General features: G+C 35.8%; 2 protein-coding genes and 1 pseudogene across 5 annotated transcripts; 2 read left to right on the forward strand and 1 right to left on the reverse strand.

The window, feature by feature from the left end:
* The first annotated feature begins 2036 nt into the window (after positions 1 to 2036).
* Positions 2037 to 7924, forward strand: LOC130991514 (cyclin-T1-4-like). Of its 4 annotated transcripts, none has more exons than XM_057915773.1 (7): positions 2037 to 2344; positions 2888 to 3500; positions 3655 to 3736; positions 3925 to 4059; positions 4732 to 4907; positions 7283 to 7428; positions 7642 to 7924. In XM_057915773.1, exons 2-7 carry the CDS (start codon positions 2893 to 2895, stop codon positions 7671 to 7673), a joined length of 1179 nt encoding a protein of 392 aa, XP_057771756.1. In that variant the 5' UTR covers positions 2037 to 2344; positions 2888 to 2892; the 3' UTR covers positions 7674 to 7924. The 4 variants fall into 4 exon arrangements, with proteins under 4 accessions (XP_057771756.1, XP_057771759.1, XP_057771758.1 ...); XM_057915776.1 differs by having other exon boundaries at positions 2180 to 2344; positions 2885 to 3500; XM_057915775.1 differs by lacking the exon at positions 7642 to 7924 and having other exon boundaries at positions 2185 to 2344; positions 6650 to 7422.
* Positions 7925 to 9107: 1183 nt separating this feature from the next.
* Positions 9108 to 14212, forward strand: LOC130991517 (long chain acyl-CoA synthetase 6, peroxisomal-like; annotated as a pseudogene).
* A 389-nt stretch (positions 14213 to 14601) lies between these two features.
* Positions 14602 to 15289, reverse strand: LOC130991516 (sugar transport protein 8-like). Its single transcript, XM_057915777.1, has one exon. The coding sequence runs from the start codon at positions 15207 to 15209 to the stop codon at positions 14871 to 14873; it is 339 nt and encodes a 112-aa protein (XP_057771760.1). The 5' UTR covers positions 15210 to 15289; the 3' UTR covers positions 14602 to 14870.
* Between the last annotated feature and the right edge of the window lie 17 nt (positions 15290 to 15306).

The following is a 15306-nucleotide window of genomic DNA, read 5'->3' on the forward strand; positions in this document are numbered from 1 at the left end:
TTGTCATCGTTTCATTCAAATGGGTATAATATTGGTTTGTGGCATACGAGGGAAACAACCCTTTTATTTATTACTTATTATTATCCTCTGATTTTATGCTATACAATATACATATTCATGATTATTTTTTTATTATGGATTTAATTTGCAGATAACGACAAGAGAAACTAAGATGAAAAGGGAAATAAACTAATTACGCAATTAAAGGAACATTAATTACTATGATTTCTTCAAATCTAAACTAGTACAAACTTGATGTTGATCCATGCAAAAAAGTTGATGGTTTTCACGTGGAATCGAAGCATATAAAATGAAGGTGTAATCATGGTTTAATCGTATTTGCATATTTGCATGGCACAAAAATTTATGCACCACAAAATTAATTGAGTTGAGTAATTAATGTTGCAATGAAGATTTTTTGTTTAAGGAATAAGGATGCAATGATGATTTTCAATATCACAATAACACAAAATTGGAGATATATACGTAAGTTGTAAAAGTTATAAACAAAAATTTCTCTAAGGGGAAGTATAATCAAATAAACAAACATAAGAGGCAGGGCCGGCCCTGACATTCTGGGGCCCTAAGCAAAAGGGAAAAAAAAAGCCCTTAAAAAATAAAGCATCACAATTTTATAACAAATTTGAGATATCAACATATATAACTAACATTATTATAAAGTGCAATAAATCATAAATTAATGATCAAATAATTATAGAAATAAAGTAGATTTTTAATATTTTGGGAACAAAATTATCAATAACCTCTTCAAGAATACCCCATGTTTAAAGTATAAAATTGCTAATACATTTAATCTTTTTTGAGATATAGTAGAATGCAAATATATGGAGTACTATAATTTTATTGATTTTAATTTTAAAAAACTTCTTTCTACTAAAGTTACAATAACCAGTATAGTCTTTTTTTTAGGGGACAATAACCACATTATAATCAACAATATTCTATATGCAATAAAAATATTTAAAAAATAATCTAAAATTTCTAATAGGATTAATATTAGTGGACTTGTATTTATTTTGAGGCCCCCAAAATTTAGGGGGCCCTAGGCCCTTGCCCCTTTGGCCCTATGCAAGGGCCGGACCTGATAAGAGGGTATTTAATATATAATTTAATAAGCAACACGTAGGCGAAACCTCTACACCACAGGAAAATAACCGCACGCAGGCGGAACCACTATCCACATAAAAGTATATAGAATACTATCCACACAAAAGTGGAAAAACTACTAGCATGCAGACAAGAATTGAACCTAATACCTCTTACAAAGAAGAGTCTTTGGGTGTTTCAGCTTTGCCACTTGAGATAGGCCTCATTGGCATAAACATAATTTTCTTATGTGCACGCCTTCCTACAATATGTAGAGGCATTTGAATGGGCAAGTATGTCTTTTTTTTTTAATTAATTAATTACATGCGGTACATATATATTATTAAATAAGTCATTAAATCGCATACAAAGTGAGAAATAGTATATTATATCGTATGTAAGGGAAATCGAACCAAGACCACCACACAAAGTCACACGTTAACAGAGTTAACCAAGACCATCATATAAAGTCGCACGTGGACGAGATTGAACCAAGACCACCACACAAAGTGAAAAATTTCCTATGTGATAATGTGGAAATTATGATTTAAATATTACAAATTAAAAATTATTATTGCAAATAAAGGAAATGTGCCCCCCCCCCCTAATCTCTCTCTTATGTGATATCATATAATCTCCCTATTAATTTTTCTCAAATTTCATTTATTGCAATAACAGTTTTTTTTGTAATATTTAAATTACTACTATATTCATTTCTTATCATTAAATTAATGTAAATGTTACTCCATAAAGTAATAATTCGTGCAATTAATTAAAATAAATATATTATTCTTTCTTATTCTTGAAAAACTTATTTTGAGGAAAATTAATTAGTTTTGGCTAAATAAATTGCAAATGAAATATACAAATTAATCATAATAAGATCAAAACTATTTACTTGGTACAATTTATGTATTTGTGCAATGTGCATGTGAATATTTTCAAATTTATCATATTTTAACTGATCAATGTTTTATTTTATTTCTTCTTAACTATAAGGGTAGAAATCTGTTTTTTATTTTTTAGAAAAAAAAAACTATAGGGGCAGAAATATATGAGTAATAAATAAAATTTGATCATGTTCTATTTTCTTTCTTCGTAAAACTCTTTATTTCATCTTTTTTCTCTCACAACCTACCATTCACAAACCCTAATCTCAATAGGGAAATTGCGTATTTCGAGCTCGAAATTGGCGATCGATCTTCTCCAGATCTTATCTCTACTTGTTGCCAATCAAGTATGATTACTTTGTGTCAATTATTATTTGAATTCTTGTTGACGTGTTAAAGAGTTATTTTTTGAAATTGTTCTGCAGAATTTTGGATCTAATTGTGTTGGATGTCAATTTTGTGCTTTATCTTGTTTAAATTTATGTAAAAGTTGATAGATTTTCAATATTGACCTTTCAGTATTAGGTTTGATACATTATAAAAAAGTATACTCCTATTTCTTTTAGCCAAGTAGTTAATTGATTTTTCGTAGCTTTTTAGCGCTGAAATGATTATACATTTGATATTTTCAAGTTTATGAATAACGGTGTATTATTGTTGTTTCAGTAGGTTAGGAATTGGTAGGTTGAGGTTGAGATATCATGAGAGGAAAAAATATTACTTGAGCAGTCTCGAAATTTAAACTTTTGTTTTTATGTTGCATTTCCAGTATTTTGTCATGGGTGATTGAATTGGTTCCTGGACTCCCTAAGTGCACGACTAATATCACTGAGAGTTTTTTTTTTGGTTTTGCATTTTTGTATGTTGTCTGACTTTGATGAACTTAGCAGGAATTATGTCTTTTGTGCGGCCTCAGCAGCCACGAGGTGGAAAATTTCACAGAGATCATAGATCATCTTGTGCTAGAAATAGCAATATGGCAGCGAGGGCCACTGGTGCAGCTACTAATTACTCGGGGAACTATGGCATGGATGACTACAATAACTACCGTGACTTTACTCAAATGTATAGGTTGGATGGACTCATGTATGACCGTCGTGGGCCTGATCTTGAACCATCTTCCAAAAGGAGAAAGACTTCAACTTTCGCTTGTGAAAGCACCAGGATCATTTATCAGCAGCAAGAGATGTACCAAAATGATCTTGTACGTGCTGACCCATGCCAGCCTTCCAAATGCTACAATGCTTGTGCCGATGCCCAATTAGTCTGCAAAAGTTCTGCAGCTGTTGCTGAGGCCAGGTCTGGTGGCACCAATGCGAATGCTTTGTCTCCATCAAAGCGTGACCGGTTAAATTCTGAGGATGAGGAAGTGGTTTTCATGTCGAGGGATGACATAGAGAAGTGCTCTCCTTCAAGAAAAGATGGCATCGATCAGCTGCATGAAACATATCTACGATACTCGTATTGTTCCTTCCTTCAAAATGTTGGGGCTAGCCTTCATCTGTAAGTATCTTACCTTGAGAAATGCATTCTACATGCTAAAGACGACTTAGTTTAAAATTCCTTCATCCTTCTATAACTATATTGTATCGAGTGTCCTTTTGTTTTTCCATGTTTTTTGTTAATCATTAAAAGAATAATGCCTGTTAATTTTCAGACCACAAACAACCATTGGGACTGCCATGGTGCTCTGCCATCGTTTCTTTGTTCGCCGCTCTCATGCATCTCATGATAGATTTGTAAGTTTCCTTTCTATGAATATGGCATTTTGTCCTTTATAATTTGGTTCATTATGCTTTTAGATTATCTGCTGATTTGCCAAAATTGGCCTTCAGAGCTTTGAATTAACTGGTCCTTTCCAGCTTTTATTGAGATTATGTTACTGTATTGGAAAGCTAAATATCATACTTTTATTATTGACCTGCAGCTGATAGCTACTGCAGTACTCTTCCTGGCTTCCAAGTCTGAGGAGACACCGTGTGCTCTGAACGATGTATTAAAAGCGTCGTGCGAAATTCTCCACAAGCAGGATTTCTCAATTCTCTCATATATGTTACCCATTGTTAGTATCTTCTCTACTTCTTCTGTTCTTCCTTGTCTGAGCTTGACTTACTTCTTTTATAAGATGGTGTAAATGAATTGATTCAAACTGTTGAAAGTCTCAATTCTCAAATTTGATATCCAGTGTATGGTTCTCAACTTGCGAGTTGCGACATGAGTTCTGTTGTAATGTGTTTCTAGGAATATAATTTGTATTTATTCCTTCTTATGCAATCTTTCTTAAACTTAATTTTACTCCCATGTCTTTCTTCTATATATGATTTATATTTCGCTATATATGCAATATGTTCTTTTTCTGCATTCTTCACATTCTTCACATTCTTCAAGATATGATCATAGCAGCATGCTGGATCAAACTAATGCTTGTACGTCATTGTAGTAATTGCAGATATGTTTAAGATTTATCAACATATGGGACATATAATCTGATTGTGAGCGAAATAGATAATATAACATGACCAAGGAATAAAATTTCTTGAAGAATTCAAGGTTTGATATATTGGTGCTCCATAGTTCTGGTTTGGCCTTTTGAATTGTGAGTAAGGAAAGTTCCCCTTGCAGATTTAATCATTTAACTTAGGTGAACTGTTCTTTGTATTTAGTCTGTTGTTTCCATTAACTAAGACTTGTACTAATTTAGTTGTTTTGCTTTGTGAATCATTTCCTTGACCAGGATTGGTTTGAAACATATCGTGAACGGATGATTGATGCTGAGCAATTGGTCTTAACAACTTTAAATTTTGAGCTAACTGTGCAGCATCCATATGAATCTTTGACATCTACGCTTCAGAAACTAGGCTTTGCACAGTCTGTCTTGGTGAATATGGCTCTGAACTTTGTCAGTGAAGGGTAAGTTCTTCTAATTCAAGCATTGTTGTTGATAATTTGAAATGAAACCTGCTATACAGTAGATGTAAGTAGAGCCTTCTGATATTCATACTGAATATAATGGAGTGAAAAGTGACAAGTACCTGGACTGTAATTGACACTCTGATTGGTGGCTTTTCTATTATTCGGACAACCAATGAGGCAAATGTTATCATTTGGGAGGAGGGTATATAAAATTTTACTTTTTCCTTTTGGTCCTCAAATTGCATCTTTTCTTTTCTGAGTGGCAGTCATCTCTATTTTTACTTTGATTCATTTTAGAATTTGATATTGATATTTCTGGAATGCCATATAATTGCAGGGTTTATAGAAGATTAGCATGCACCCATTATGATATTAATAGCTGGAGGTTGATCTGCTGATCATCAAATGTGTTTTTCATCTGAAGTTGAACTAGAGATATCTTGTGGATTCCTTTCCAATTCTGACATCTTAATAGCATGCTCATTTGCTGTAGAAGATAGTTTGTGGATTAATTATCTTATTCTCCATTTAGATATTGATATGTGTTCATTGAAATACAGCATGGAGGATGTCATTGTCTTACTCAGTTTCGACATAGGTTGCTTATAATCAATCTGAGAATACCTACAGATTTTTTGCTTGGTGATAGTGGAACTTGCGGCTCATCAGCCGCATCTAGTGACCGATTCCTTTTTCACACTTTGCTTCCTGAAACCATTTGTGTTCTGGTGACTTAATTCCTTTAAATTTCACCCTTCCATACATCACCCACTAAAAGTACTCCCTATTTTTTCTAACCTCTCAATTGTTTTCTCTTGCTTCCCATTTTTTTCTTCTATTCTTTGGTGAGCACATCTTCCAGCTCAATAATTTTGAAGTTCTTCTGATTTTTGAGCTCCTGACTTCTGCTCAAGCTGTTCCCGTATAATTTTATGGTGGTATACTGAGCTTTGATGAGTAAGAGATGTGTATGTCATGTACCGAGAAACTCCTATTCAAGGCCTCAAACCTCAGTCCTCTGTCCAGCCATATAGGAAAAGAAAAGGTATGGATACTTACCACAGTAGTGGAAGCATGGCCAGGAGAGGTGGGGAGTCCCTACTTGAATTTTAAAGTGAAGTTGGCTCCTCTCAACTTGGAAAACTCGTGCTATATTATTGACCTGTTCGGACTATCCATCCACGATGATCATCATTGTCAACTTCTATCTTTCCCTGTTCAAATTTGGGTTGGGAGGTCGGGTGTAACAATAGTCATGTGTTCTATAGAGTCGGTCCAGTTGGAAAAAAGAGTTTGACTAGGCGATTCTGTATTTTCATCTTACTATATAGGGTTTGATCAAGTGGGTCTCATGTCACTATAGACCATACATGGTGTGTGCTAAGAGTTGTAGCAGAAAGAAATAGTTATACAGTCTTTTGCATTCGGTAAAAATATTAGGGCAGAGAGAATAGAAGACCAAAAACCGAGTCAGAAGGAGAACATCTTTTCTTAACATGGATGGATGGAACATCACTTTGATGTTCTACTTTTACTTATCATAGGGTCTATATAGACTCTAACATACCTATATGTTAAATTTATATACTACTAGTTATTTTTAAATTTACTTCTCTATAGGGAATTATCAGTCCATATTTTACATATATCATTCTACTAAGGATAATTTTATTGTAAACTTCTGTAAAGAGTGTACTTAAGTAAGTTATGCTGATATTATGTCTGAATTTGTAACTTAGCCAAGAATATAAGTGTCTGATCCAGCACCCCTAATACTTGAAGATAGTGTCAACAAAAGTAAAGTATACCAAGTGATAGTCTACTGCTAAAACTAATTTATGAAGCCACAGTAAGTCTAAGGACATCGCAGCACTCATGCTGCTAGCCTTATGTCTTACAAAGGAGATTCTGAGCTTGCTGGGAACGTAGTTTCTTCTCTTTTATGTGCATCCACATCAGCATTCTTGTTGGTAGACTGTGGCAGCAGAGATTGGACTGGAGTTAATTGTTCTATAGATGGTTTGACATGTTTTATACTGGGATATCAACCAGCATTTCCCAGAAGAATCTTGGGTATATCCGACTTGGTTGCTTGCTGCCTTATTAGTTGGTAAGGGATTCAATTATTGGCTTTTTGTTGTTTGAAATGTCAATTTGATTAACTATTAACTGTTTCTGGTCGTGGCAACTTCATCATGAGCATTTTTTTTAATTGTGGCAAATACGTTAAATGAGAATAAGACCATCCCAGCTGAGTTGTTGGTGTTGCTTCTGCTTCAAATGGTTTGCTTTTATAATCTGTTTCGTATATCTATTAGTCCAGAATCATATTTTCATATGACCCTATTCTGAAACGAAGTTTCCTTGTGCAGACTGAGAAGCTCACTTTGGCTTCAGTTCAAACCTCACCAGATAGCTGCCGGTGCTGCCTACCTTGCTGCCAAATTCCTAAATATGAATCTTGCTTCATGTGATAGCATCTGGAACGAGTTCCACACACCGCCATCTGTGCTTAAAGGTAACACACTCACAATACTGTTTCTTGATATTCTGGGTCTGATCTCAACTTAAAAACACACTCCAATTTTCATGTGGAAGATATAAGCTTTATAAATGACAAGAATTGATGTTCGAGCTTGAGATTAGGCTCATGGAAAATGTTATGTTGCGCATACGTTGTGATATCTAAGGTCGTCTATTGTTATAACCTGCTTGCAACTTTGAAATGCAGATGTTGCCCATCAGCTGATGGAATTATTTTAGAGGATCCAAGATGAACTGCAGACGTCAAACAGTCGATCTATCGATTCAGCTTATATTACCCATAAAACTCCCACTCTGTGTCGTTGCGATTTCTTAGAAGTAAGCGTTTTTTATTTTTCAACAGAATGCTTCTTCTATATACAATGTAGAGCAAGAAGAACCACACTAATTGTAGGTATATTCTGCACAACTCCCCTTGTATCATTCTATGCACCAAGTAATTAATCTAAATCACATTATGTTAGTAGAGATATCCTAATTCCTAATGTGTTTTCATCTTCTATCTGCTTGTAACTTCTTGGCGTGTGTATTTTTGAGTGTATAATTTCGAGAGAGAGAGAGAGAGATTATATGTATGTAAAAGAAACTCAATCCTGAGATTCTCAGCATGTGTTGGCCTACGGTAGAAGGTTAATGTCCAAGACCTGAGGTTCTAGGTGGTTTGAGTCCTGCGTTGTCCTGTCTTTAAATTTCTTTATTTACTTATGTAATTTATCAAAAAGAAAAAAAAGAAACTCAAATCCTATTATAAAAAGTCACCAATATATACTACTCGTGATGCGGAAGGAAGAATCTGTGCGACTATAGCTCGACGACAAAGTCGACGATCGCCGACCATGATCGCCGAGGTGATGGCTGTTGTTGATGGTATTATATTGAGCTTGGAGTATGGGGGCTTCACCTTCTTACCAGAGGACATCTGCGACATCTTGGAAGCAGCTAGGGAGAATTTTCTTATTGATGGTAAAGGCCCATATAGTTTAGCGCAGTTTGCGTGTTACATTGAGCAACCGATGAGGTGAATTTAAAATTTTCTCGATTGGTTGAGGGATATTGTACGGAAAGATTTCGAGTAATAATATTATTAGATTTTCGCCTCAAAAAAGAAAAAGAAATAATAGATTTATTTTTTATAAAATAATTATCTTATATATAATCATGAAATAATAAGTTAGTTTTGAGGAACTTAGTATTTAGGATATTATGAGCAATTGATTTTTTTTTTTGGATATTAACCTGTAAATAACACAAACTTAATGTATTTTCTAAAATTTAACATGATCTTTATTTTCTAAAATAAAAAAAACCGTTAAAGTTCATGTATTTACGGACAAAAATTAAAGTCATATTAAATTTTAGAAAATGCAAAAAGTTTATGTATTTACAGGATAATATCCATTTTTTTTCATAACTTATTATTTACGGGTTATAAAAATAAATCTTGATTGATATTAATATAATTTAAACTCTATCATATCAAGTTAAGTAATTAAAAAATATCATATAAAAATAATATAAAATAATTTTTCATCGAATTTCGACGGGTTACACACTAGTTAATTATTTACAGGTTAAACTAACCACCTTAAAACTTCCTTGCACCAAACTCCAACCAGAGAGCTCCAAACATACGTAGCATTTCATTTCATCACTCACAGTGACACACACACACATACAATAACTCAAAATCTAGTTTATTGCATACTATAATAAGATGTCCATATCAATGGCGATTTACTGTTGATGTAGTGACAAACGAAAACTCCATATCACTACATATTCCCCATGCCGCCATTCATCCCTCTCTTCACTTTCCTTCTTCGTTTATCAACATTTGCACCTCAAAAAAAACCATGGATTCCCAACGCCGTCTCCACACACTTACTAATCATCTCATCAACTCTACCGCCGCCGCAGAATTCGTTTCAGGTAATTCAATTCTTCCTAATTATGTTGTGCTTTTATCTGGTGATTCATTCGAGTTTCATGATTGTCACCAACATAGGCAAAAGAAGAAAAAAGCAAAAAAAATAAAATAAAGATTTAATCTTGATGGCCTAGTTGAAGCATTAATTTGTTGTTTCTTGAGCAGAGCAAGGATACAGTGTTGTGCTTCCGGAGAAACTGCAGAGTGGGGAATGGAATGTCTACAGGTTGGATCGTGTTCGTGTTTGGTCTTATCGTATCTGCAGCTATGCCTAAATCTTGATGCTTTTTAGATAACATATGGTTGTTTTATTTCAGAAATGGGCGATCGCCTTTGAAACTTGTTAGTAGATTTGTTGATCATCCTGAGATTGCTACTTTACATGACAATTTTGTGTGAGCAACCTCCATTCTTGAATCACAAGTATGCTTGTTTGACTTGAATGTTGATTGATTTTGTTCCATTACTCTTGTGAGCACATAGGCATGCTGTTGAGACATTCCGGGATTACAAGTATTTAGGAACGCGATTTCAAGAAGACGGGACCGTGGGAGAGTAAGTTTCCTCCTTGAATGGTTAAGAACATTGCTCATTTACGAGTCATCTTGTAATGGTGCGTTTACTTTGGAGGATTAGCCTTGATAGATAAAAAATAGTAGGGCTAATCCCTTGTTTACTTTGATGGATTGAAACTACTGATAGCTTCTATCGTTTGAGCAAGTTTTGCTTTGTTAATGTCATGCTGCAGGTACAGGTGGATGACCTATGGGGAAGCAGGCACTTCACGGTCAGCTATTGGTTCGAGCCTCGTGAGACGTTGCATACAGAAGGTTGAGTCTGATATTTTTTCCTCCCTCTGCAGAGTTTCTTCTTTATCTGATATATAGTGTTGGTGTTTTCGTTTTTCCACAATAGGGATCTTGTGTTGGGCTGTATTTTGTGAATAGACCCGAGTGGGTCGTGGTTGATCATGCCTGCTCCGCCTATTCTTTCGTCTCTGTACCTTTATACGACACACTAGGTCCGGAAGCTGTTAGATACATTGTCAATCATGCAGCTGTTCGAGCTATATTTTGCGATTCAAAAACATTCAACATTGTAAGTTTATACACAACATGGCTTCCTCAAGATTTTGAGCTTCAAAAGCAACTTCTTATGATGAAAATCTATTCCTGTTTGTTGTGTCTAATGTCTGATCATTGTGCAGCTGCTGAGTTTTCTGTCTGAGCTCCCATCAGTAGAGCTGATTGTGGTACGATTTTCGTGGTAAAAAGAGTCGAGCCGTTAAAGGTTGTCCTCATCGGCTTTAGTGTTTTTCAGGTTGTTGGAGGAGTAGAAGGTGAAATGGCACCACTTCCCTCAACAAAACAAGTAGAAATCATCTCAGTATTCACAACTACTTAGTGAAGTAAGTCTCTCCATTTACTGTATTTCAAATGAATCCCTATTGAGATTTTGTATTACAATTCTTGACACAATATTTATTTTAGGGTCTTAGCTGCATTCAGCCTTTCTGTCCACCAAACTCCGATGATATCGCCACAATATGCTATACTAGTGGCACAACCGGAACGCCAAAGGTATCAAGTCCAACCTCTCATTACCTAAATTCATGCACAATTTCATAAACAAACTATAATTCTCTACGTTGCACGGCTAGGGAGTCGTGCTGTCTCATGGAAATTTGATTGCCAACGTTGCTGGAACGAGATTGGGATTCAAGTTATATCCATCGGATCTGTGAGTTTGAAACGATCAAATAAAATGTACTATCTTTTTTTTGGTCTTACATGGTTTTTCATATCTTAGGCAGTTTCATATCATATCTTCCTCTGGCACACATATACGAGCGCGTTAACCAAATCGTGGTGGTACTATATTGGAGCAGGCATCTGGTTTTTATCAAGGGGTATGATAAATTATACTCATTTCTGCATATGAATGAAGAGTCTTTTAGTTTATAGAAACAGATAAAGCTACACTCAGAAGGCTGAAAAATCCACTTGAACTGAGAAACTGCTTCAATTTTCATATTTTAGTTCCTTTATTTCTTTGAACAGGACAGCATGAAATTACTCGAAGATGTGGCAGTCTTGAAGCCGACTATATTTTGCAGCGTTCCACGGCTTTACAATCGGATATATGCAGGGTAAAAAGTAAAACTGAGACTAGTTATTCCAAACTGCATATATTCATTACTTGCTCTCAGACCTCTACCGCGTTGCAGAGTGTTAAACGCTGTTAAATCATCGGGTGCTTTGAGGGAGAGGCTGTTTGATGCAGCCTATAAAGCTAAGAAGCAGTCCTTATATACCGGTAGACTTAAATCCCCACGCACGAAAATAGCTAGAATAAGCTAGGTAGACTCATATTAGGATACTGCCACTCTCTGTTTCAGGAAAGAAACCTCATCCAATGTGGGAGAATTTGGTGTTTGGAAAGATAAAGGGAATGCTCGGAGGCAGAGTGCGTTACATGGTCTCTGGCGCCTCACCGTTGTCTCCTCAAGTCATGGATTTTTTACGAGTGTAAGTTTGGATTACTACTAACTATGCAAAATGAAGAAAATGAAAAAAAAAATGCTACTGATAAATTTAGATTTTGTAGATGCTTTGGTTGCACAGTTGTGGAAGGATATGGAATGACAGAAGCTTCTTGTGTCATTAGCAACATGGAACGAAACCGACCTTTCGTCCGGCCACGTTGGTGCACCCCAAACTGCCTTGTGGTGAGTGTGATCAAACACACACAAAAAAAAAAAGGAACACTTCATTCAACTTTGTTGTTGTTGTTTTCGTGTCAGAAATCAAGCTCGTGGATGTTCCGGAGATGAACTATACATCCAAGGATCGGCCCCATCCACGGGGTGAGATCTGCGTGAGAGGTCCCATTGTGTTCCAAGGATACTACAAAGCAGAGGAACTAACGTACGTGCTTTAACACGTCGTTGTTTTCTCTTCTGAAAATGCTGTGAGGAGCACTGATATATGCAGTTGTGTGATTTTGTCTCAGTAGAGAGGACAGTCGACGAGGACGGATGGCTTCACACCGGAGACATAGGCTCGTGGATAGCACGAGGCCGGTTGAAGATCATTGATAGGTGAGGATATATCATATATTGATATATACAAGATTTTAGCAACTGGTTTGATTGAAATTGATGCATTGCTTTAGTTGGGACATTTTGGCATCTAATATCCTTCATTTCTAGGAAAAAAAACATCTTCAAATTAGCTCAAGGAGAGTATATAGCTCCTGAGAAAATAGAGAATGTATACACTAAATGCAAGTTCATTGCACAATGCTTTGTACATGGTAAGAGATCATATTCATCTTTTTTTGTACTGATTAAGAAGAGATAAATAAATGATTTCGTGTTCGTATTTTTGGGTCGTAGGCGACAGCCTTAAGTCTTCTCTAGTCGCGATTGTTGCCGTGGATCATGATGCCTTGAAAACATGGGCTGCAGCTGAAGGCATCAATGTAACAATGGCTTACTCCTTCACAGCAAACCTGTTTCTCCTCTGTTTCTTGATTTTTTATTTTGTTTTCGATTTCTTGAGTAGTATCGAGACTTGAAGCAGCTGTGTCGTGATCCTCGGACGAGGGCAGCCGTGGTGGCCGACATGGACGCCGTGGCAAGGGAAGCTCAGGTGATAACCAACAACAACAACATTATTAGATTAGTAGACATTTGCTTCTGATTATGGGTGTTTTTGCAGCTGAGAGGCTTTGAGTTTGCAAAAAGAGTTGCTCTTGTGGTTGAACCATTCACTTTGGAGAATGGATTGCTCACTCCAACATTTAAGGCAAGAATTTGTAATTATAGTTTGGGTTAATTGCCTATAAATACACAACTACATAAAAAAAATTGGTTTTTAACTAAATCAATTTTTTGGGTCAAAAAATATATAAATTTTTATGTTTTTGGAATTTGACCTGAGCCCAAAGTTCGTTAGTTAATAACTTGATTGTTTGGAGTCCAATGGAAAATTCGAAGGTACCATTGACGTTATCTTTCTAGTAATACTTATAGTGTTGAGTTTTGATCGTCGAAAATGATCGAAAAATGGCATGAAAGTTGATGTGTCATAAAACTCTACATTTTTCCTTTTTTTTTTTCGGTGATCAAAGCCCAGCAATATAAGTATTATTAGAAAGATAACGTAATAACTTTCCAACGGTACCTTTGGATTGACCATTACACTCCATGACAATCAAATTATTGGGCAGCGAACTTTTGACCTTAGATCAAATTTCAAATAATTAGAAATTGATGTATTTTGTGTGCGTGTGTTGGCCTAGCGATAGGTGGTTAATGCCTAAGATCTGAGGTCCCGAGTTTCGAGCCCATCGTAATGTTGTTTTTTAGTTTTTTTTGTTTATTTGTGTAATTTATCAAAAAAAAAAGTTGATGTATTTTTTTAACCAAAAAAATGATAAGGTTAAAAAACCAAAATTTAGTATAGTTTCGTGTATTTATAGGCAATTAACTCTTATAATTTTTCTTGTGAAATGGAAGATATTGATTGGTATATTGATGCATTTTATTGTGTGATGGATAATGAATTGCAGATTAAAAGGCCACAAGCGAAAGCTTACTTTGCTAAAGAGATCGATGAAATGTACGCAGAGTTGGCGTGACATTTTGTGTGAAAATTGTGGTAAATATGCATAAAATGGTAGAGAAATTATTTTATCCTTCGGATTTATTGTTTTTATAAATATTTTCTGTGTGTGTATACATCTGAATGTATTTGTAACTTTGATCAATTTCTTCAATCATGTTACTATTATATTTTCTTCTTTTTATAATGTTCTAAATTAGCAACCGACTGAGTCGCGCTTCGTTGTTTAGTAATCGCTAAAGTTATATTATCATGTCTTACACCAAGTACTCGTTTTGGTAGATATTTATTATTTTATGTTCATAATCATCTAATCCATAGTGACAACTTTTGTGTTTGTTGTTGAATTGCGATCGTATGCATCAATACTAAAAGTATTAGTAACAACAATAAAATATTATCATTGCATATTAAAATATATTGACAGATGATCTTGTCACTGAAGATGATAATATTATGAGGGTGAATACTTCTCACTATATTTTACTTTTATAGCCACGTGGAATGATCACCACCGAAATTCATAGTTCTAGTGACATGAATTATTTGTCACAAGCACTCGCTTCTACAGTCACACGTTTTAATTGTCACTAAATAACTTGATATATAGTCGCATTTATTTATCGTCGCTAGAGCTTCATCAATTAGTCACATTCTCTTATTGTCACTACATAATTTGATATGTAATCGCATGTCTTTATCGCCAAACTGTGTGAAAAAAAACAAAGTGCAATGCATTTTGAGAAGTGAGATACGATGGTGGAATCACAATCTAGCAAGATCCAACAAATGGAAATGGAAATGAAAATAGAAAAGAAAATGATGCATTTTGAAATTGTGATGAAGAAGAAGAGGTAGCAGCTAGGCCATGCCATACTCACTGCCTTCTTCTTTGTAGAACTTGCTCCAAACTGGGTGCCTCTTCCATAGCCTCTCCTCGACCTGGTCGATCGGAACTCCTTTCGTCTCCGGCAAGAGGAAGAGGACGAAGACGCCCATCGCCAGAATCCACGCCGAGAAGAAGTAGAATATGTGCGCCCTCATGTGGCACAACATCGACAGGAACGCCTGCGCGATCACGAACGTAAATATCATGTTCGTGCTCACCGCGAACGCGAACCCCACCGCCCTTGTCTCCATCGGGAAGATCTCGCTCGGGATCAGCCACCCCATCGGCCCCCACGACCACGCGAACGACATCACGAACGTGCACACCAGGATCACCACCACCGCCGCCAGCCCTCTGCTCAGCGTCCCCGTCGCCTTCAAAACAAACTCTTAAACAATTTATAAACGC

This window comes from Salvia miltiorrhiza, chromosome 7 (genome assembly GCF_028751815.1).
Source record: "Salvia miltiorrhiza cultivar Shanhuang (shh) chromosome 7, IMPLAD_Smil_shh, whole genome shotgun sequence".
Taxonomy (NCBI): domain Eukaryota; kingdom Viridiplantae; phylum Streptophyta; class Magnoliopsida; order Lamiales; family Lamiaceae; genus Salvia; species Salvia miltiorrhiza.

What these genes read in the sequence shown, in the direction of transcription:
- LOC130991514 (XM_057915773.1), top strand. Translation starts at nt 2,893, where the DNA reads ATGTCTTTTGTGCGGCCTCAGCAGCCACGAGGTGGAAAATTTCACAGA. An exon ending in ATGCATCTCATGATAGATTT is followed by an intron (nt 3,737 to 3,924) that starts GTAAGTTTCCTT and finishes ATTGACCTGCAG; the next exon opens with CTGATAGCTACTGCAGTACT. An exon ending in ACCGCCATCTGTGCTTAAAG is followed by an intron (nt 7,429 to 7,641) that starts GTAACACACTCA and finishes TTTGAAATGCAG; the next exon opens with ATGTTGCCCATCAGCTGATG.
- LOC130991516 (XM_057915777.1), bottom strand. Translation starts at nt 15,209, where the DNA reads ATGTCGTTCGCGTGGTCGTGGGGGCCGATGGGGTGGCTGATCCCGAGC.